The sequence below is a fragment of the Lipotes vexillifer genome, unplaced genomic scaffold (genome assembly GCF_000442215.2).
Source record: "Lipotes vexillifer unplaced genomic scaffold, Lipotes_vexillifer_v1.1 scaffold297, whole genome shotgun sequence".
NCBI lineage: Eukaryota > Metazoa > Chordata > Mammalia > Artiodactyla > Lipotidae > Lipotes > Lipotes vexillifer.
The window spans coordinates 309,977-329,047 of NW_006772098.1; the positions used below are offsets into that span (position 1 = coordinate 309,977).

Here is a 19,071-nt window from a genome sequence, read left to right on the forward strand (position 1 = left end):
TGTATTTTTCTTAAATAGTTTGTGAGCGTTTTAAGAGCAGGGTCACCATATTGTATTATGAATCTGGCCAATACTCAATTACTGTTATAGCGCTTAGTTGATTTAAGCTAAATCCTTTAGCCTCCAGCATATGCTTCATTTCCTTCTAGGATCGAAGAGCAGCTGCTTAACATACTTGGTACAATAAGACAAAAAATATGGTTTCTAAGACAAAAAATATGGTTTCTATTTTCTTTTCGATCTGTAAAAGGCGAGATGGCTTATTTCTTTAAAAGCTCCTGAGGTAAGGTAACTGAGCTCATCACGTGAAATCCAGCTATCAATAGGTACATGCGCACGCATGTGTGCACGTGTGAAATCAGCCAGCTCACAACTGCAAAGTGGAGAAATCATGTGCTAAATAGTAAATGCAGGTGGTGTCAGCAGATGGCTGGAGTTCATCAGCTAGCACGGTTTTCATGTACTCTACTTGACACTTACCTCAATAAAGAAGATGCTGGCTGCTGACGTCGGATGGTGATACATATAGACTGTCACAAGAATGGCTGCAGCTATAATGAGGACAAGGATGAGAATTCCAACGATGAGGCCGGCGTGAAGGGTTCCCCCTTTCTTCTCGGCTGCACTGTCATCTGTAGAGGCTGGAAGAACAGCACAGCTGTCAGGACATTCACGCGTGCACACGTAGGTCTGCGTTTTCATTGGAGGGAATATTTATATTCTTAATAAAGTACCAGTGAATTTTTTTTTTCACTTTCTGTACAACTATCCTTTTCTTTTCCATAACACCAATTTTAGAAGTTAGATGCTCTTTATTTGGGCAAATGAAAAATCCATACTATTAATGATTAAAAACACATTTATAATTGTGTTTTAATTTATAGTTCATCTTTATTCTGTTACATAAGGCAAAATTAATAGCCTTTATTCTAAAAGTTCTGTGGAAAATCTAAAACTAACTATATAATAAGTTTAACTTTGATTTTTCTCATTAAACCACTGGCACTCTTACCTGTGGAAAAATTGATTACTTTTTGAAATCTCTCTCATTTTCTTTTGGAAAATTTAAATTGAAGAGTATCAGACATATTTTGGTGGGCTACACAGGCATTTTCAGAAAGTCTGTGCATGAGTTCAAAGGATAATTTTCAAAATCTGTTTTAAACTGAAATGCTCTATAAAAGTGTAACAGATGGATGCTAAATGACCCTCAAACAGTTTATCACTATCTAAAGGGAACACACAGCACATGAAAATATTCCACTATGCCACATGTCAGTATCATTTTCTCTAAGTTTTACTGAGATGCTCTCCACTGTAATATCCATTTTCAGAGAGTTAGGAAAAAGGAGAAATTAAATTTCTAAAGTAATAATTAGCCAAGGCAAAGTCAATCAGCCAAATAAAACTAATCTCTAAAGTCTTCTCTTGTTCTAAAATTATGCAATATTTAATGTCTACTCAGGCATTTAGAGGAGACCTTCTTAAATTATGTGCAGCAGGTAATTGTATCTTAGTACATAATATGATTGGTATTTTTGAATCATTAGAAAATTCTTTAAGACTCACAGAAGTTCTAGAACAGTGATTCCTAATCCTTTCATTACCAATTTACATCTTTGTTATTTCCAACCTCTGCATCTATGTTTTAAACAGTTTTTTGTCTATTAAACCTCATTTAATAAGCACTGATTTAATTCTTTTATTATAATTTTCATTAATAGAAAAAAAACGAACGTGACTGCCTATCAGAATGTGTGGTAAATACAAAATAACAGAATTTCAAATAGAGCAAGGAAAATTTACCTCCCAATTCTTATTATACATCCTTCAGAGTTTTGTTGCTATTTGTTTATTCTTTGCCTGAGACCCATAGTTGGTATTCAGTAATCCTCCAAATCTAATAAAGCTCAAATTCCTAAAGGTTTCCCTTACATAACAGAAATTCATTAGTTAAAGAATGTAAAATTTAAAGAGTAATTCATTATGTAAAAGTTCATTTACAAAGAAGATTCTGGGAACATGGAAGAGTAGGAACTATCAGGAATCTGTCTTCCCACACAGAAAACAATTGCACTGGCAGAATCTGTCTGACAACTGTTTTGGAACTCTGGACTCTATGGCAGGCTTGCAACTTCTAGGGAGAAGGCTCAGACTGCAAGCTGTGGTTAATTTCAGTCAGTTTCGGCACTTAGTCCAGAAGTAGCTATGCATCCTCCCGCCCATTAGCCATGTGGCAGTCAACTACACACCTGTTTCTGAAGCAGCCTGCAGGAACCGCAGTAGGCAAAATGTACCCTGTCCTGAAAACATTGGGAGTGTGTTCTGATCACTGATTGATTGGTGCTTCTCATTAACTGAGGGGCAGACAAAGATGCAGCCATTGGTTTTGCACCTTCTGCCATTGTTGTAAGCCTTTCTCCCTGGATCTAAAGTAACATCCAAGTGATTTAAAGAACCGGTACTCTTTTCATCCCACCTCTCTTTATTTTTCTCTTTTCCCACTTTGGGAGCCAGATATGAAAGACTAGGACATTCAAAATCAAATGCACGTGTGGGGAAAATTAGAACATGGCTGTATGTGGCCAGGGAAAAGCTCAGAAAAGACTCGAAAAGACCTCAAGATTACACCTCAGCACAGAGACAGCCTACAAAACCAATAAACTAGTAAATAAATTAAATAATATGATAACAAAAAGCAGCAAACTCTGGGGAAGGGCGAGAATGTGATTTCCAGAGTCACAGCTTAATGAGATTCAAACGTCCAGTTTTGAAAAATATTTCACAAGGCATACAAAGAAACAGGAAAGTATGGCTCTTTCAAAGGAAAAAAAATTAATCAACAAAAACTGTCCCTGTAAAACACCTGATGGACAATCTATCAGACAAGCACTTTAAAGCAACTGTCTTAAAGATGCTTGAAGAACTAAAGAAAGAGGTAGAGAAAGTCAAGAAAACAATGTATGAACAAAATGGAAATATCCATAAAGAGATAGAAAACCTAAAAAGAAACCAAAGAGAACTTCTGAAGCTGAAAAATATAATGACTGAAATTAAAAATTCAGTAGAGCATTCAAAGGCAGACTTAAGCAGGCAGAAAAGAGAATCAATTAACTTAAAAATAAGACAATGGAAATGCTCAAGTCTGAGGAACAGAAAGAAGAGAGATTGAAGAAAAGTGAACAGGGCCTAAAAGACCTGTGGGACACCATCAAGTGGATCGGTATTTGCATCATGGAATTCCAAGAAGAAGAAGACAGAGAAAGGGACAGAGGATATTTGATGAAATAATGGCTGAAAACTTCTCAGTTTGATGGGATCCAAACCTCCCAAATTTGATATAAACATCCAAGAAGCTCAAGGAACTTCAGGTAAGATGAAATGAAGGAGACCAACATGGAGATAAATTATAATCAAACTTTTGAAAGACAAAGGCAAAGAGAGAATCTTGAAAGCTGCAAGAGAGAAGCAACTCATCACATACAAGGGATCCTCAATAAGAATATGAGCAGATTTCTCAACAGAAACTTTGGAAGACAGAAGGCAGTGGGCTGATATATTCAAAGTGCTGAAAAGTACCTGTCAACCAGGAATCCAAAGTCTGGCAAAAGTTTCCTTCAAAAGTGAGGGAGAAATTAAGATATTCTCAGAGAAAAGCTGAGGGAGTCGGTTACCACCAGGCTTGTTCTGCAAGAAATGCTTAAGGGAGTCCTGCAGGGTGAAAAAACATGTAATCATCTCAATTGATACAGAAAAAGAATTTGACAAGATTCAGCAGCCTTTCATGATGAAAACACTCAACATCTAGGAAAAGAAGGAGAACACCTTGACAAAATAAAAACCGTACATGAAAAACTTACAGCTACCATATTCAACTGTGAAAGCTAAAAGCTTTTCCTCTAAAATCAGGAACAAGACAAGGATGCCCACAGTAGCTACTTCTATTCAACACAGTATTGGAAATTCTAGCCAGAGCAATTAGGCAAGAAAAATAAATAAAAGGCATCCAAATTAGAAAGAAGTAAGTTGATCTCTGCAGATGAAATTATTATTTATATGTGTGTGTGTGTGTGTGTGTGTGTGTGTGTGTGTGTATACATACATACATACATACATATATATATATATATATATGTGTATATATATACCTAAATATTCCCTAAATATTCCCAAGACAAACTGTTGGAGCTGATAAATGAATTCATCAACAATGTATGTAACAGGATACAAAGTCAATGTACAAAAAGCAGTTGCATTTCTATATTGTAACACTGAACAATAAAAAAGAAATTACAAAAACAATTCCATTTATAATAGCATCAAAAAGAATAAAATACTTAGGAATTAACTAAGGAGGCAAAAGACTTGTTCATAAAACATTGCTGAAAGAAATTAAAGAAGACATAAATGAAAACACATCTCATGTTCATGGATTAGAAGACTTAATATTGTTATGATGTCAATACTATCCAAAGTTATCTACAGATTCAATATAATCTCTATAAAAATCCCAATGGTGTTTTTGCAGAAACAGAAAAACCCTTCTCAAAATTCATATGGAATCTCAAGGGACCCTGAATAGCCAGGACAATCTTGAAAGAGAAGAACAAAGCCAAAGAACTCACATTTCCTGATTTTAATACTTGCTACAAAGTTACAGTAATCAGAAGAGTATGTAATGGCATAAAGACAGACATATGGACCAACGGAATAGAATAGACAGCCCAGAAGTAAACTGTAGCATAAATGGAAAATGATTTTTGACAATGATGCGAAGACCATTCAATAAGGAAAGGACAGTCTTTTCAACAAACAGTGCTGGGAAAACAGGATGTCCGCATGCAAAAGAATGAAGTTGGACTCTTACCTAACACCATAAACAAAATTTAACTCAAAATGAATCAAAGACATAAATGTAAGACATAAAACTATAAAACTCTTATCGAAGATATAGGGCAAAAGCTTCAGAACATTGGATTTGGCAGTGAGTTCTTGGCTATGACCTCAAAGGCATGGGCAACAAAAGAAAAAATAGACATTTTAGACTTCATGAAAATCAGAATATGTTGTGCATCAGAAAAATATCGCCAGACTAAAAAGGTAGCCCACAGGATATCCAGAATATATAGAGAACTCCTAAAATTCAACAACAAAAAGCAAACAACCTGATTCAAAAATGGGCAAAGGACCTGAATAGACACATATCCAAAGAAGATACACAAATAGCCATTAAACACATGAAAAGATATTCAACATCAGCAACGATTAGGGACATGTAAATCAAAACCACAATAAGATACCTCCTCACAGTTATTAGGATGGCTACCATCAACAAAATAGAAAATAACTAATGTTGGTGAGGTTGTGGAGAAATTGGAACCCTGTGCGCGCTTGGTGGGAATGGAAAATAATGTGGTCACTATGGAAAACAGGAGGGTGCTCCTCAAACAATCAAAAACAGAATTACCATATGATCCAGCAACTCCACTTTGTGGTATATACTCAAAAGAACTGAAAGCAGAATCTTGAAGAGACATTTGTACATCTATTTTAGCAGCATTATTTACAATAGCTAAAACATGGAAGCAACCCAATGTCCATCAACAGATGAATGGATAAGCAAAGTGTCACATAAACATACAATTGAATGTTATTTAGCCTTAAAAAGAAAGGAAATTCTTACATATGTTACAACATGGATGAACTTTGTGCTAAGTGAAATAAGCCAGTCACAAAAAGACAAATACCGTATGTTTCTACTTATACTTAGAGTAGTCAAAATTATAGAGACAGAAAGTAGAATGGTGGCTGCCAGGGACTGGGGGGAGGGAGGAGAGAATGAGGAGTTTTGGTTTAATGGGTATACAGTTTCAGTTTTACAAGATGAAAAGAGCTATGGAGATGGACGGTGGTGATGGTTGCACAACATTATGAATGCATTTAATATCACTGAATTGTACACTTAAAAATGATTAAGGTGGTAAATTTTATGTTATGTGTATTTTATCGCAATAAAAAATATAAGCAATTCATTTACAATTTGCCAGGCATATTTGTATTACAAGTATCAAATTAATCAAATTAATGACCATAAGAGATAGGCATTATTACTATTCGCATTCAATAGATGAGAAACCTAAGGCATAGCGAAATTAGGAAATGTGCCAAGGTTGTAAAGCTATTAAGATGAACTGGGACTCAAACACGAGCAGTCTGCCCTCAGAGTCTGCACTCTGAATCTGTGTTCAATAATTTCTCAATTAACACTGAACTGTATGTACTGCTATTTCCTCTTATTTCTTGTGAGTTCTTCTGGTAAAGAAGTCTGAAAAGAACCTGGTAATTTCAGGTCAAGATAAATCAACTTAAATATGATTAAAGAATTAACATTGTGCCTGCAAAGGGACAGAGGCTGGGTGTCTTGTCACTTCTCTGGGACAAGGAGGGTGTCAATGTCTGACATCATATGTACTTAAACCCATGTCTGGTGGAGGGAAGGAGGGAGAGGGAAAAAAGGGAAATAAAAGAAACAGAAAAAGAAAGGCTGTTGAAAATGCGTTACAGATATTGGAATAAGTACTTCTCCAATAAAGATCAAATGAGGTTATAATAAATTACTTAATCCGTCTAGTCTTCGGTTAGTTTATCTCTACCACATGGTCAATAACAATAATTACTCCATAGGGTTGCTGTGAAAATCAAACATTTAATACATATTAAGTACATAGGAGAGTACCTGGCATGTAATAAGTACTTAATTAATGTAGCTATTATGTTACTGTATTTTATATGAGGCAAATTATACTGTCAGATTCATGACACCATATAAACTGTTTGTGCCCTGAACATTTGTTACTTTTAAGAGTTTGGCTTCATTCTTAAGTATGCTTGTATTACTGCACTTTGTGCTCTTGGCTATTTTCTCATTTTTAAAAGAGTGTGACAGATTACTTTCACGGGAAAATAGGATTAATTTAAAAGGTTGCTTTGGGGAAAATGTGGCAAAAATATCTACTTGAGTCACGAAAGGAAGCCTTGAATGGTTCTTCAGATCTCATATATAATTCCATCCCTCTATCCCTCCTTCCCTTCATCTATCCATCCATCCATCCATTCAACCAAAAAGCCTCTGGTTCTATTTCTGGGATTAGCAGTCTTTTACAAGCAACATGCCAAAGTTCAGTCTCATTTTGTGTGTGTGTGTGAGGATGGGAAAGGAAAGGAAAAGACACTTATGACTTGACCTTGGGCTGTCACTTCCCAAGTGGGCCAGAGACCCAGAACCTGTTGAGGAGGCAGCAGGCAAGGGACAGTCCTTCTCAGGAAGGAAGAGGAGAGCCAGGGACATGTTTCATTCAATAAGAGTTCTCGTCAGTAAAACTATCTATCTTTGACTTGCGGGAACATAGGTCGCCAATCTTTAGAGTGAAAAATCATAATTGCATTTATACCTTGAAATCTACTCATCCCTTTTATTTATTAATTAATTAATTATTTATTTATTTATGGCTGTGTTGGGTCTTTGTTTCTGTGCAAGGGCTTTCTCTAGTTGCGGCAAGTGGGGGCCACTCTTCATCGCGGTGCACAGGCCTGTCACTATCGCAGCCTCTCTTGTTGCGGAGCACAGACGTGCAGGCTCAGTAATTGTGGCTCACGGGCCTAGTTGCTCCGCGGCATGTGGGATCTTCCCAGACCAGTGCTCAAACCCGTGTCCCCTGCATTGGCAGGCAGACTCTCAACCACTGCGCCACCAGGGAAGCCCTACTCATTCCTTTTATTTAGGCACAAATGCTTACCTTCATAATTATTACTTATTTATATTTCTAATAATGGCTACTTATGAAATCTCCCTTTACAAATTCTCCTTTGCAGTACTGGTATAGATGTTAAGATACCCTTTCATATCTAATGAAACCTGTACAGAATGTAGTTTGTTACTAGCCAATTAGCATTTTATAACAGTTTGGGATGATGATGATGATTTTAATAAAATAAACAATCTTCATGGATTTTCAAAATATTACTAACCAGTCGACAACATAAATATGTAGGAATCTATGAATGTGCACATGACTTTATGTGTCTTAATTAGAGCAAAACATTTAAGGAGAAATGTAGCAAATTCAATTCCAAGATATTACAGGGTTATCCTGGTGTCCCAAGCCAGTGCTATTTTTAAACGTTTCAGAATAACCATCTAAATGAAGTGGCAAAAGTTACACACATATTTCTGGAGAACATATTTTTCTGTTCTCGTATTATTTAGCCAAGTTTTCTGCATCTCTATTCTAGCTGGTCTCTCTATTAACAGGTATTATGATGGCATATTAAGGGACATTGAGTCTGGAGGTGAAGTGAACACCCCATTGATGTGCTTTGATTTTAAATTCTTTCACTATTTGGTTTCGAGTTTAATACCACTATTCAATTAAATGGTATAGGTTTTGCACACTTACGGGGACCTGCAAACAGATTGCAGAGAATCCTTTGTGTTAAAAATGATGAGCACCTCAAACGCAAAATTGAAGTTTAAAATGTTTAAGCAAGTGCTAGTAATTTCCATATTTGAAGTTTAGTTCATTCACCTCAAGGGCAGACTGCTCAAATAAATTGATTTCGTTCCTTTAGAAAAGACAATAAACAAAGATGTCAACTTTGGCCACATTCATTCCTGGGGCTCGACTGATTGTTCCTGGAAACTGGCAGATAGAAGTGGGTCAGAGAAGACACTGAATCTGTTTCAGGTACAAACTTCTGAAGCTCGTCAGAGTCCATAGGAGTTGGGGGAATATTCAGAGAGGTCAGAAGGAATCTAGTCTGAAAACCAAACTCTAATTCTATTCTTAGAAATATATTATGCTCTTTCATTTATGTCCAAAAGTGAACAAAAGCCAAAGAATTATCCTCACACACGCACAGTATTGCTTAGAGGACAATTCAAATCTTTAGCTTTTTTACCTTTACGTTGTGTATTCAAATAAGATGAATTAATGATAAAACACAATAAGACATCCTCAAATAGAGCCTCAAGGCCAAAAAAGGAAGTATATAAATATATTTGAAAAGCCTACCAAATCAAGACCTTTTTTCTACTATGTTGTAGACATACTTTAAAACATAAATGAAGCACAGAAAATCAATAGTATCAAAGATAATATACTCTCATCTGAGCCACTGAGTGACCTATCAGTTCTTATGAGTTCCTAACTTTTTAGTACATTATAAAACACAGATCAATATTTAGACACAGAGAGGACTGTTGAGAATTGTCAAAGCTATCAAAGCATTCGCTATCTTTGGGTGAGTTTTACCTACCATGATAACAAAGATAACAGATTTTTAAAAGGTATTAAGCACATATTGAAAATATTCAGGACCTCATGTAAATGTGTTTAATTTTCTTCATTTCAAGAAAAGATTATGAATTATTGATAAGAGACAAAATGGAAGAATAAGGTAGAAGAAAGAAGATAGGAGGAAAGAAGGAAAAAAAATTTGACCTTTTGTTTCTTCAAAGTGTAGCATTTAATTTTAAACCTCTATGTCTCCTTGCTTTTTCTATGACTGATTTTTTTTTCAGTATTTACATGCATGTAGCATTGATATTCTGTATTTAGAAGTACAATCCTTTAATATGTTAGAGATTTTAATTCATTGCTAAAATGGTCTGTACCCACTTTTAAATCTTGCTGATAATTAAAGTCCAGCAATAAAGTAAAACTAAAATAGAAATACTCCTTGTCTGAAATTTTATTCACTCTAAAGTGTTATTTCTAAATCTAACTCTTCTCTTGGCTTTAAAAAGAGACACTACAGCCCATAAATTCCACAATGTATTAATGTCTTTTGGGGGACCAAGAGGCTTTGGACAAAGTCTTACACAAATTTGTTCAAAATTCATAAATCTTATATGGATGATGTCAAATGTTCTTTTTTTAACACTTCAGAATGAAGTTAAACTATGAAATGCTTAAAATGTTACTGTTCCACTTTTGGATTAAAAACACATGACTTTCCCTGTGGAATATTATTGAACCCATTTATGAGCTAACGAATGTAACAGAAGAAAATCAAGTAAAAATAAAAATTTTACCTAAATTGACTTTTCCTTTGGAAGTTTCCCTTGCAACTGATCTCATTTTGTAGCTCATATAATAAGTCTAGTAGCTCTTTTAACTTTCTATAGACATGATATAGACATGATCATGACCTTGACTTCATTCAGAGTCTCCCCTGGTATTTTATGTATTTTCTTAGTTTTCATAATTCTCTTAGTTCTTTCATTTTATAATCATGGTGTTCCTAGTTTTTGGATGCTTACCAATCTGTCAATATTATTTGGGTATTAGAGGTCCTTGAAACTATTATGCAACCCATACCTAATCCACAATACGAATCACTGTGTCAATACATTCATAATTCACATTATGACATCTCCATAGGAGGAATTTGGGTAAGTACTGTGAAAAGATATTAAAATGGCTGCACAAAACACAGTTAAGTGCGTTACGTGTGGTGAGAACAATATCTGGCAGGGCAGCTGACCCAGCTTCTCTTCTGCAGCCTGTGCTACTACAGGGCAGCTGTGAAATTTCATTCAGGGAAACATATAAAACATTCTGGCTTAAAAGAGCTTAGGTTATGACAACCTTTTTAAACAAGAATCTGTTACCTTTTATCTTAGAAAAATAAAGCTAAATAAAATTTCCGTGAAATCATATTAAAAGAAATGCTTGATTCCATCAAAATGAGGGATTTGGGATAGGAGTCACCACCCAGCCTGCTTCCAGCCTTGTTATGTGACTGGTGCTTTTGTGCATGTGTATGTGTGAGCATCTAAAAGAGGCGATTTACCATATTTATAGCTACTGTAATACCAAAAATAAATCCTTCTAATAATCCATTAGAGTTTTTCATTTCTTATTTATATGTGCTTTTTTGTAATAATCAACCTATGTCTCTTAATATTTTCAGCAACCAAGATCTTTATAAGATCTAACTTGTAAAGTTTCCCTAACATCAGCTTTCTATATCAAGTTGTCTTGTTTCTTCATTTAAAAATTATTTTTTAATGATAAAATGTATCTCTGCTTCTACAAAATAATCCGCAGAAATCTTAGTACTTAAATTACCCATAAATATTAAACATATATTAAACACATATATTAAAAATATATCCCCAGTTACTATGGAATACCAAAAAATGAGGTTGACAACGTACTTTCAAGATCTGGGGGTACAGAATAGAGTGACTCTTCATGCCATTTAATCCTGTCCATTAGAATGAAGTCAGTTATATTAAAAGAGGTCACTTCTATACAAACATATGAATATCACAATGAATGTTTGCTTCCCTATCAAATCCATCACTTTTTCTGAATATCGAGAAAGAACCTTTTCACCTTGCTCCCATCAGTGTGGAAAGCCAGATGTGTGTCCAAACCACTTAGCTAATACGAACCCTTACTATTGCCACTCCTTTTAATCATGGCTGTGCTACCAAGTCAATATGAGGCCTTCTTGAAATTATTCATGGAAATGGGAATCCGTTCTCTCACTGAAGCTTAAGTGCATGCTGGATGAAAGCAAGGATGTCTCAGTGAATAGTTTTTCCAGTGGAAAGATCAAGTTCAATCTCCATGCACCTGCACTGTATACCCCTCTGTAGGAAAACAGGCCACCAAGGTCCTTATGAGTTTAACTGTCTCTTCCCAGAGCCCAGCGGCAGCTGGGACATGGCCATGCTACAAAGAACCTGCAGCCACTGTCTGAAAAACAAAAGCCAAGCTGCTGCGATTCAGTAGGCTGTCTAAATAAAATCAACCTTTCTGTGATTATCTATAGGCAACTTCTTTTGAAAACTGCTGAATATTAAACCAATCTCAAGGTCTTTCGCACCTGAGTTTATGCTTAAAATTAACGAGAACCTTTGTGCTTCCTAAGAAAGCATGGATTAATTTAGTTTCTGGAGATAACAATTTGGCCCTTGTGGGGACCTCAGGATTGAAACTTAGTCCTTGATGCTCTTAACAACCACACAATCCTTTTGTTATTTGTTGTGGTTTGATGTATGGAATCTCCCAGGCAGGACTAGATGAATGTGCTATGTATCTCAAAAAGACAGAATCGGAAACTGGGAAAAAAACTTGGGTTACCAGAACTAATAAAATGTGCATGTATAGCAAGAGTAGAAAGAAAAAACTGAAACCCCTAAGGACCAGTTTTGCAGGGTATTTATAGCATATTGCTTAGCATCAGTACTGTCACAACATGGCTCAGATAATGCCTCTAATGGGGACAGAGTCAGCTAGCCTGCTTGGGAGGAAGGATGCTGTAAAATTGTGTTTACCACAACTGTCTGCCCCTTAGGTCCTGGAATATCAAGTTTCCTGGCATCTAAAGTTCCACACTTTGAATGTGGGATAGAATATGGTTACTCCAGCAGGTGAGCACTCGTCTCAGCCTAATCTTTTCCATCAAATCAGTTTTGTAAAATGGTCCCACACAGTGGGTATGCAGCACTCCTATGACTCTTATAGTTGCAAGGGTTTGGGTCTCAAATTGTTGGGGGATGGGATCAGAGGACCCATAAGGCTCATTCTCACTATGAACTGGCAATTGGCGTTGCTTGTGTTTGCTGAGATCTTGGACTGCTTTAACAGAGGGAGAATGGCAGGCAAATGGCTACATAATGTCCTTGCTTTCATTCAACATGCACTTAAGCTTCAGTGAGAGGAAGGATCCCATTGCTATGAATAATTTCAAGAACGTCTCATACTGATCTGGTAGTAGAGCCATGATTAAGAGGAGTGCAGGTACTAAGCCTCCACATTAGCTACGTGGTCTGGACACGCATCTGTCTTTCTGCTTTGACAGGTACAGGGTGAAGAGGACTCTTCCTCCGGGTTCAGTGCCACATCTGGAGCAGCCCTCCCAGGTTGTAGGACAGGATGGCAATGGGGAGCAGCATGTGCTCTGACAGCAGAGTGTTTGGTGGTAGAGCCCAGCTACATCCCTTACAGACATGTGACCCCAGACAGATTACGTAAATCCCGTGCTTCTGATATTTCATGCATAAGATACTTCATGCGTAAAATGGGATTATGGTACTACATTCTTCATAGGGTACTCTAAGGATTAATGAGAGAAACATGCAAAGCCCTTAGAAGAGTATCTGGTGTATAGTAACAGCCCAATAACTGCTAGATAATTTTATCATTATTAGCAATTACATGGGAAGATTCTAAGAATAACTTAAAGCAAAACATGAATCAAGTAATCAGAGCATTAAATTTTATGCAACTAATTAGAGAAGCTCGTTTGCTAAGGATAAGACTTTTTACTCTCATTAAGAATTTTAAGAAGCTTGGAAAAATTTCTTCATGAGAATTAAAAAAAAAACTATCTAGTTTATGAGAAGGGCATCAAAATTTCTCTATTTTCTTTCTTTTTCTTTTCACTAAGGTAAAATCTGCATCCTTGAAATGCACAGATCTTAAGTGTACAAATCAATAAATTTTGATAACTTTTATATACCAAAGTAATCATCAGCCAAACCAAGATACAGAACATCTCCATGCCTTCAGAAAATTCCCTTTCCCCGCAACCACTGTGCTTCTTACTGTAGATTCATTTCATCTCCAAAATATATAAACAGCTCATGCAGCACAATATTAAAGAAACAAACAACCCAATCCAAAAATGGGCAGAAGACCTAAATAGACATTTCTCCAAAGAAGACATACAGATGGCCAAGAAGCACATGAAAAGCTGCTCAACGTCACTAATGATTAGAGAAATGCAAATCAAAACCACAATGAGGTATCACCTCACACCACTTGGAATGGGCATCATCAGAAAATCTACAAACAGCAAATGCTGGAGAGGGTGTGGAGAAAAGGGAACCCTCTTGCACTGTTGGTGGAAATGTAAATTGATACAGCCACTATGGAGAACAGTATGGAGGTTCCTTAAAGAACTAAAAATAGAATTACCATATGATCCAGCAATCCCACTACTGGGCATATACCCAGAGAAAACCATAATTCAAAAAGACACATGCACCCCAATGTTCATTGTAGCACTATTTACAATAGCCAGGTTATGGAAGCAACCTAAATGCCCATCGACAGATGAATGGATAAAGAAGATGTGGTACACATATACAATGGAATATTACTCAGCCATAAAAAGGAACGAAATTTGGTCATTTATTGAGACGTGGATGGATCTAGAGACTGTCATACAGAGTGAAGTAAGTCAGAAAGAGAAAAACAAATATCGTATACTAACGCATGTATGTGGAACCTAGAAAAATGGTACAGATGAACCGGTTTGCAGGGCAGAAGTTGAGACATAGATGTAGAGAACAAATGTAGGGACACCAAGGGGGGAAAGCTGTGGTGGGTTGCGGATGGTGGTGTGATGGATTGGGTGACTGGGATTGACATGTATACACTGATGTGTATAAAATTGATGATTAATAAGAACCTGCTGTCTAAAAAAATAAATAAAATTTTTAAAAAATGGTCCACATCAAAAAAAATTACAACTTCTTCCTGATGTATGACCTTTTTATCATTTGATATGTTCCTCTTTACCTCTGTTGCTACTCCTTGTCTTTAAGTCTACTTAGTCTGATATTTAGTAGTCACTCAAATTTTCCTATGGTTACATTTGCAGGATATATATTTTTCTATTGTTTTACCTCAAAATCTTTTACCTTAAAATCATTTTACATCTCTTATAAACAGTATATAGTTGGATTTGTTTTTAAAAAGTCAGTCTGATAATCGATGTTTTTAATTGGAGTGTTTATTCTCTTTATATTTAATATAATTATTGGTATGGCTGAATTTGGTCTGCAATTTTGCTATTTGTTTCCTTTGAATTCATCCATTACGTGGTCAATTTTTTCCTCCTCTCTTGCCTTCTTTAGGTTAAACAAATATTTCTTAGAATTCCATTTAAATTTAGCTCTACACTTAAAAATTTTTTCTTTAGTAGCTGCTGAGCATAATGTTAACACGTGTTAAAATCACTTATGGTTGAAATTTTATCCAGTAAGTTGTTAATTCATTACTGTAACTGAAATAATAACATTTGGTCACAGTAGCTTATAGTACTGTTATGAATTAGTGTTAAATAATTAGCGCCTGTCCTTGTTACCCAAGATACATTTTAAATCTCGCATGGCATTATTTGAACACTGCAGAATAAAATTAAAGCAACAATTAGTCTTAATTGGAACAGTAAGCCACTGAAAACCTAGCTGTTGAAAATACTAAACTAAATTTACCATCTAATGGATTAAAATACTGTCTTTAAAGCTTTATGCTTTTTAAAAAATAGGGCTTCCCTGGTGGCGCAGTGGTTGAGAGTCTGCCTGCCGATGCAGGGGACACGGGTTCATGCCCCGGTCCGCAAAGATCCCACATGCCGCGGAGCAGCTGGGCCCGTGAGCCATGGCCGCTGAGCCTGCGCATCCAGAGCCTGTGCTCCACAACGGGAGAGGCCACAGCAGTGAGAGGCCCGTGCACCGCAAAAAAAAAAAAAAAAAAAAAAGCACATCTTCTTTTCTCTCACAAAAAATTTTTTTTTTGCTTGCTTAAACTGGTTCAGCTTACTACATGAGCCATAAGCACTGATTTAAGCTCACATGAAAACACTTAGTGTTGATGTCATAAAACGCCAAGGATGGTCACCAAGGTCAGCAGGCTCCAAATACATACTGGCATGCCCTTTATACATTAATAGGAGGCTCCCTTTTCCATTCCCCTCAGAAATGTTTTATGAGTCCTTTCAACTCCTGGACACCATACTCTGACCTCTCCCACTCACTCTTGCCCCATTGCTTTGTCTCCTATTATACTGAGAAACGAGCAAGCTCAGATGAACTCCCTCAACTTCTCCCTCTCACCTGGCTCATTTCATTAATGTGGACTGACCCGCCCCCCACTTGCACATATATCACTTCTTTCTCAGTCATCTCTCAACTCCTTTTCTTCATGTCTTTTTTTCTCCTCAACACCTCTAACATGTAAATATGCTCCTAAAATAAAACAACAGAAATCTCTACTTCCCTTCTCACCAAGCTTCTTTTGAGTAGCAGCGTGTCCTGTTTGACTTCAATTTCCTCATTTCCCATCGACTTCTCAAATTCTGTCTTGGGGATTGTGCAGCTGTGGACTGTAGAACTGCCAGGTCAAGGTCAACAAATATCAACAAGCTACCTAATCTAATGGTCACTTTTCCGTTTTTTCTTTTTTTAACTTGTCTGCGGCATTGACATTGTTCTCTACTCCCTCCTTGAAATTTTCTTCTTCTTTGTTTTCTGTGATACCAAACTCTTTTGATTTTCCTGCTGTCTGTTTTACTCTGTTTTCAGTTTCCTTCACAAAATCTCAAATGCTGTGTTCCCTCCTTAGTCCTCTTCTCTCTTCACTTATATATTATTCTTTTGTAACCTCATTCACTCTGATAACTTCAGCTATCATTTATATGCTGATGATGCCCAAACTTATATCGTTTGCTTATATTTCTCAAGTGAGTTTCAGATTTGCATAGAAAAATGCCTACTGGACATCTTCATTTGGATGTCCCACAGATACTGCAAAGTCAGTATGCTCAAATTAAATCCTTGCCTCTCCTAAAAACCTGTTCCTCTTCCTGTTTCCCCTCTTAACAGCACCATAATCCACCATATAATTAAACCCAAGTCCTGGGAGCCATTTCAGTCACTTTCCTATCACATAAATCACACATCCAATCAGATATTAGTTACGTAACTTCTACTTATTAAATATATTTCTCCTGTCCATTCTCTCTCCTTTATTCCCATTATTAACCACTACTTTAGTTTAGCCTCTCACTGTTTCTTCTATGAATTACTAGTATAGTCTCTTAATTAGTTTTCTTGGTCTCAATCTCACTCCTTTCCCATCTGTTCCCCACGATCCCTCAAGAATGACCTGCTAAACATGGAAAACTTTTCATGACACTCCTTTGTCTAAATGATGTCAATGGCTCCCAGTATCTTCAGGATAAAGTTTAAACTCCCTTGCCTAATATTAAACATTAAAGGCTATGAGCCCTGAAGCCCCTACTTGTCTTTCAACCTCACCATCCATCACTACTTGTGTATATCTTTACCCTAACCAAATAAACTGTGGCAACTCTAGAGTTAGCTAAATAGATTTTGATGTTTCACGCTACTGAGCCTCTGTCTTTGCTGATCCCTCTGCTGAAATGTCATTCTTCTGTCCCTTTTCTATACAAATCTTAACCACACTTCAAAACTCGGATCAAGCATCATCTCTTCTGGGAAGCTTTCCCGTAATTCCAGTTTTATTTAGGTGCCTTTTCTCTGCCCTCATGGTTTTTCCTTAATCTATCTTTGCACTTTCCACACTGTACTTAATTATTGATTTACTACTCTATCTCATCCCACTAGACTACCTGCTTCCTCACAGTATGCACAGCCCTTGTTTATCTGTGTATCTCCATCTCCTACTGATGGGCATATCGCATAGTAATTTAAGAAATGTTTCTTGAATAAATCAAATCAAGTCAAGCCAAATCAACACGAAAGTTAATCTAATTTTCTAGGGACATACACATTATTTTAGTAGCACAAGGCAATTAATCATGATCACTAGGCATTTCATACTAAAAAAACACTATAATAATAACTTTACACATGTTGACTACCCTAGGAAGGGTCACAAGAAATATTGGGTCACACAAAAACTGCTCCTGGGGCCCCTCATAAATCTCAGGTTCCAAAACTAATGGTATATGGAAGTCTTTTTCCTCCAACAGGAGAGCCCCAAGCCCAGGTTTCTGACAAGAAGAGAGCCGACAGAAAATTATACAGGAGATGAGCACAGAAAGAAAGGTAGGAATTGATCAATGAGAGGATGTAGTAAAACATTCTGCTGATGGCAAATGGAAAGTGTATTTAGAGCTGCTTCTTGGAAGCCATGTGTGTGTATTTCCTGAGAGGTTCTGCTACATCATTTTGTTCTATCAGCAGCATAAACTCTACAAATCCTAATAAAGGAGAAAATGTATATTCCAGTGTGATTTTTCTTTTGCTTTTCCTATGCTGGATAACAATTTTTTAAACAATTGGGTTGAACAAATCAAAATAAAGGAGAAAATGTATATTCCAGTGTGTTTTTTCTTTTGCTTTTCCTATCCTGGATAACAATTTTTTTAAACAATTGGGTTGAACAATGAAATTAAAATTTTTGTGGGTCAAAAATGCTAAAAAAAAAAAAAAAATAAGTAATTTCATATGGTTCAACAAAATAAAGAAAATGTAACTTTTACTAAAATAAATAAATTTGTAACTGCTAAAATGGACTAATTTTCACACACTGTACTAAAAATGAGCTATAACACACGTAATGCTTCTGGGTCCCTTGCCTCTGCTGGCCAAGACACATTCTCGATGTGCAGACAGGGGTAATTTCTTGTTGCCACCAATTAAAGTGTTGCTTTAGAGGAGTCATGAGGTAAAGGTAAGGAACAACGGGCGGATTCAGTGTAAGAAATGTCATTCTTATTTGGGGGATTCTGGCAGAAAGAAATCAAGAATTCACGCAATTCTTGATAATCAGTGTGGTCTGTAAACTGGTGGTTTCTGCATTATCTGAGAATTTGTCAGAAAGGCACTGCAAAGAATTGGGCTCCACCCTGGAACTACTAAAGCAGAAAATGCATTTTAACAAGACTCTCTCTTCCTCCAGTGATTCTGATGCTTTTTAATATTTATGAAGAATTGCATCAGACCACTCGTTCTCAACTGAACTTTACGTGGGAATCACCTGAGGGTTTAAAAAGTATTGATGCCTGGGTCCCAGCTCCCTAGGCTGAGATTTAAGTGGTATGGAGAACAGTCTGAGCACTGGGGTTTTATGAGCCAGAATAATAAAATTAGATGAGGATAACTGGATGATTCCCATGTACATGTAAAGTTGAAAACCACTACTCCGGACAAAATTTTAGGAGAGAAATTCTTAATCCTAGGGAACATTCAAAATAATATTCTGAAATATAAGAAAATTT

The 19,071-nt window shown here is 36.4% G+C and overlaps 1 protein-coding gene across 3 annotated transcripts in view; it reads right to left on the bottom strand.

Annotated features, from left to right (window-relative positions):
- Positions 1-19,071, bottom strand: part of PLXDC2 (plexin domain containing 2) — a 413,295-nt gene that overhangs the window by 35,773 nt on the left and 358,451 nt on the right. For all 3 annotated transcript variants that reach the window (XM_007447295.1, XM_007447296.1, XM_007447297.1), the window contains one exon: positions 481-641. In XM_007447295.1, the coding sequence (XP_007447357.1) occupies positions 481-641 (161 nt within the window). The remainder of the gene's footprint in view (positions 1-480; positions 642-19,071) is intronic.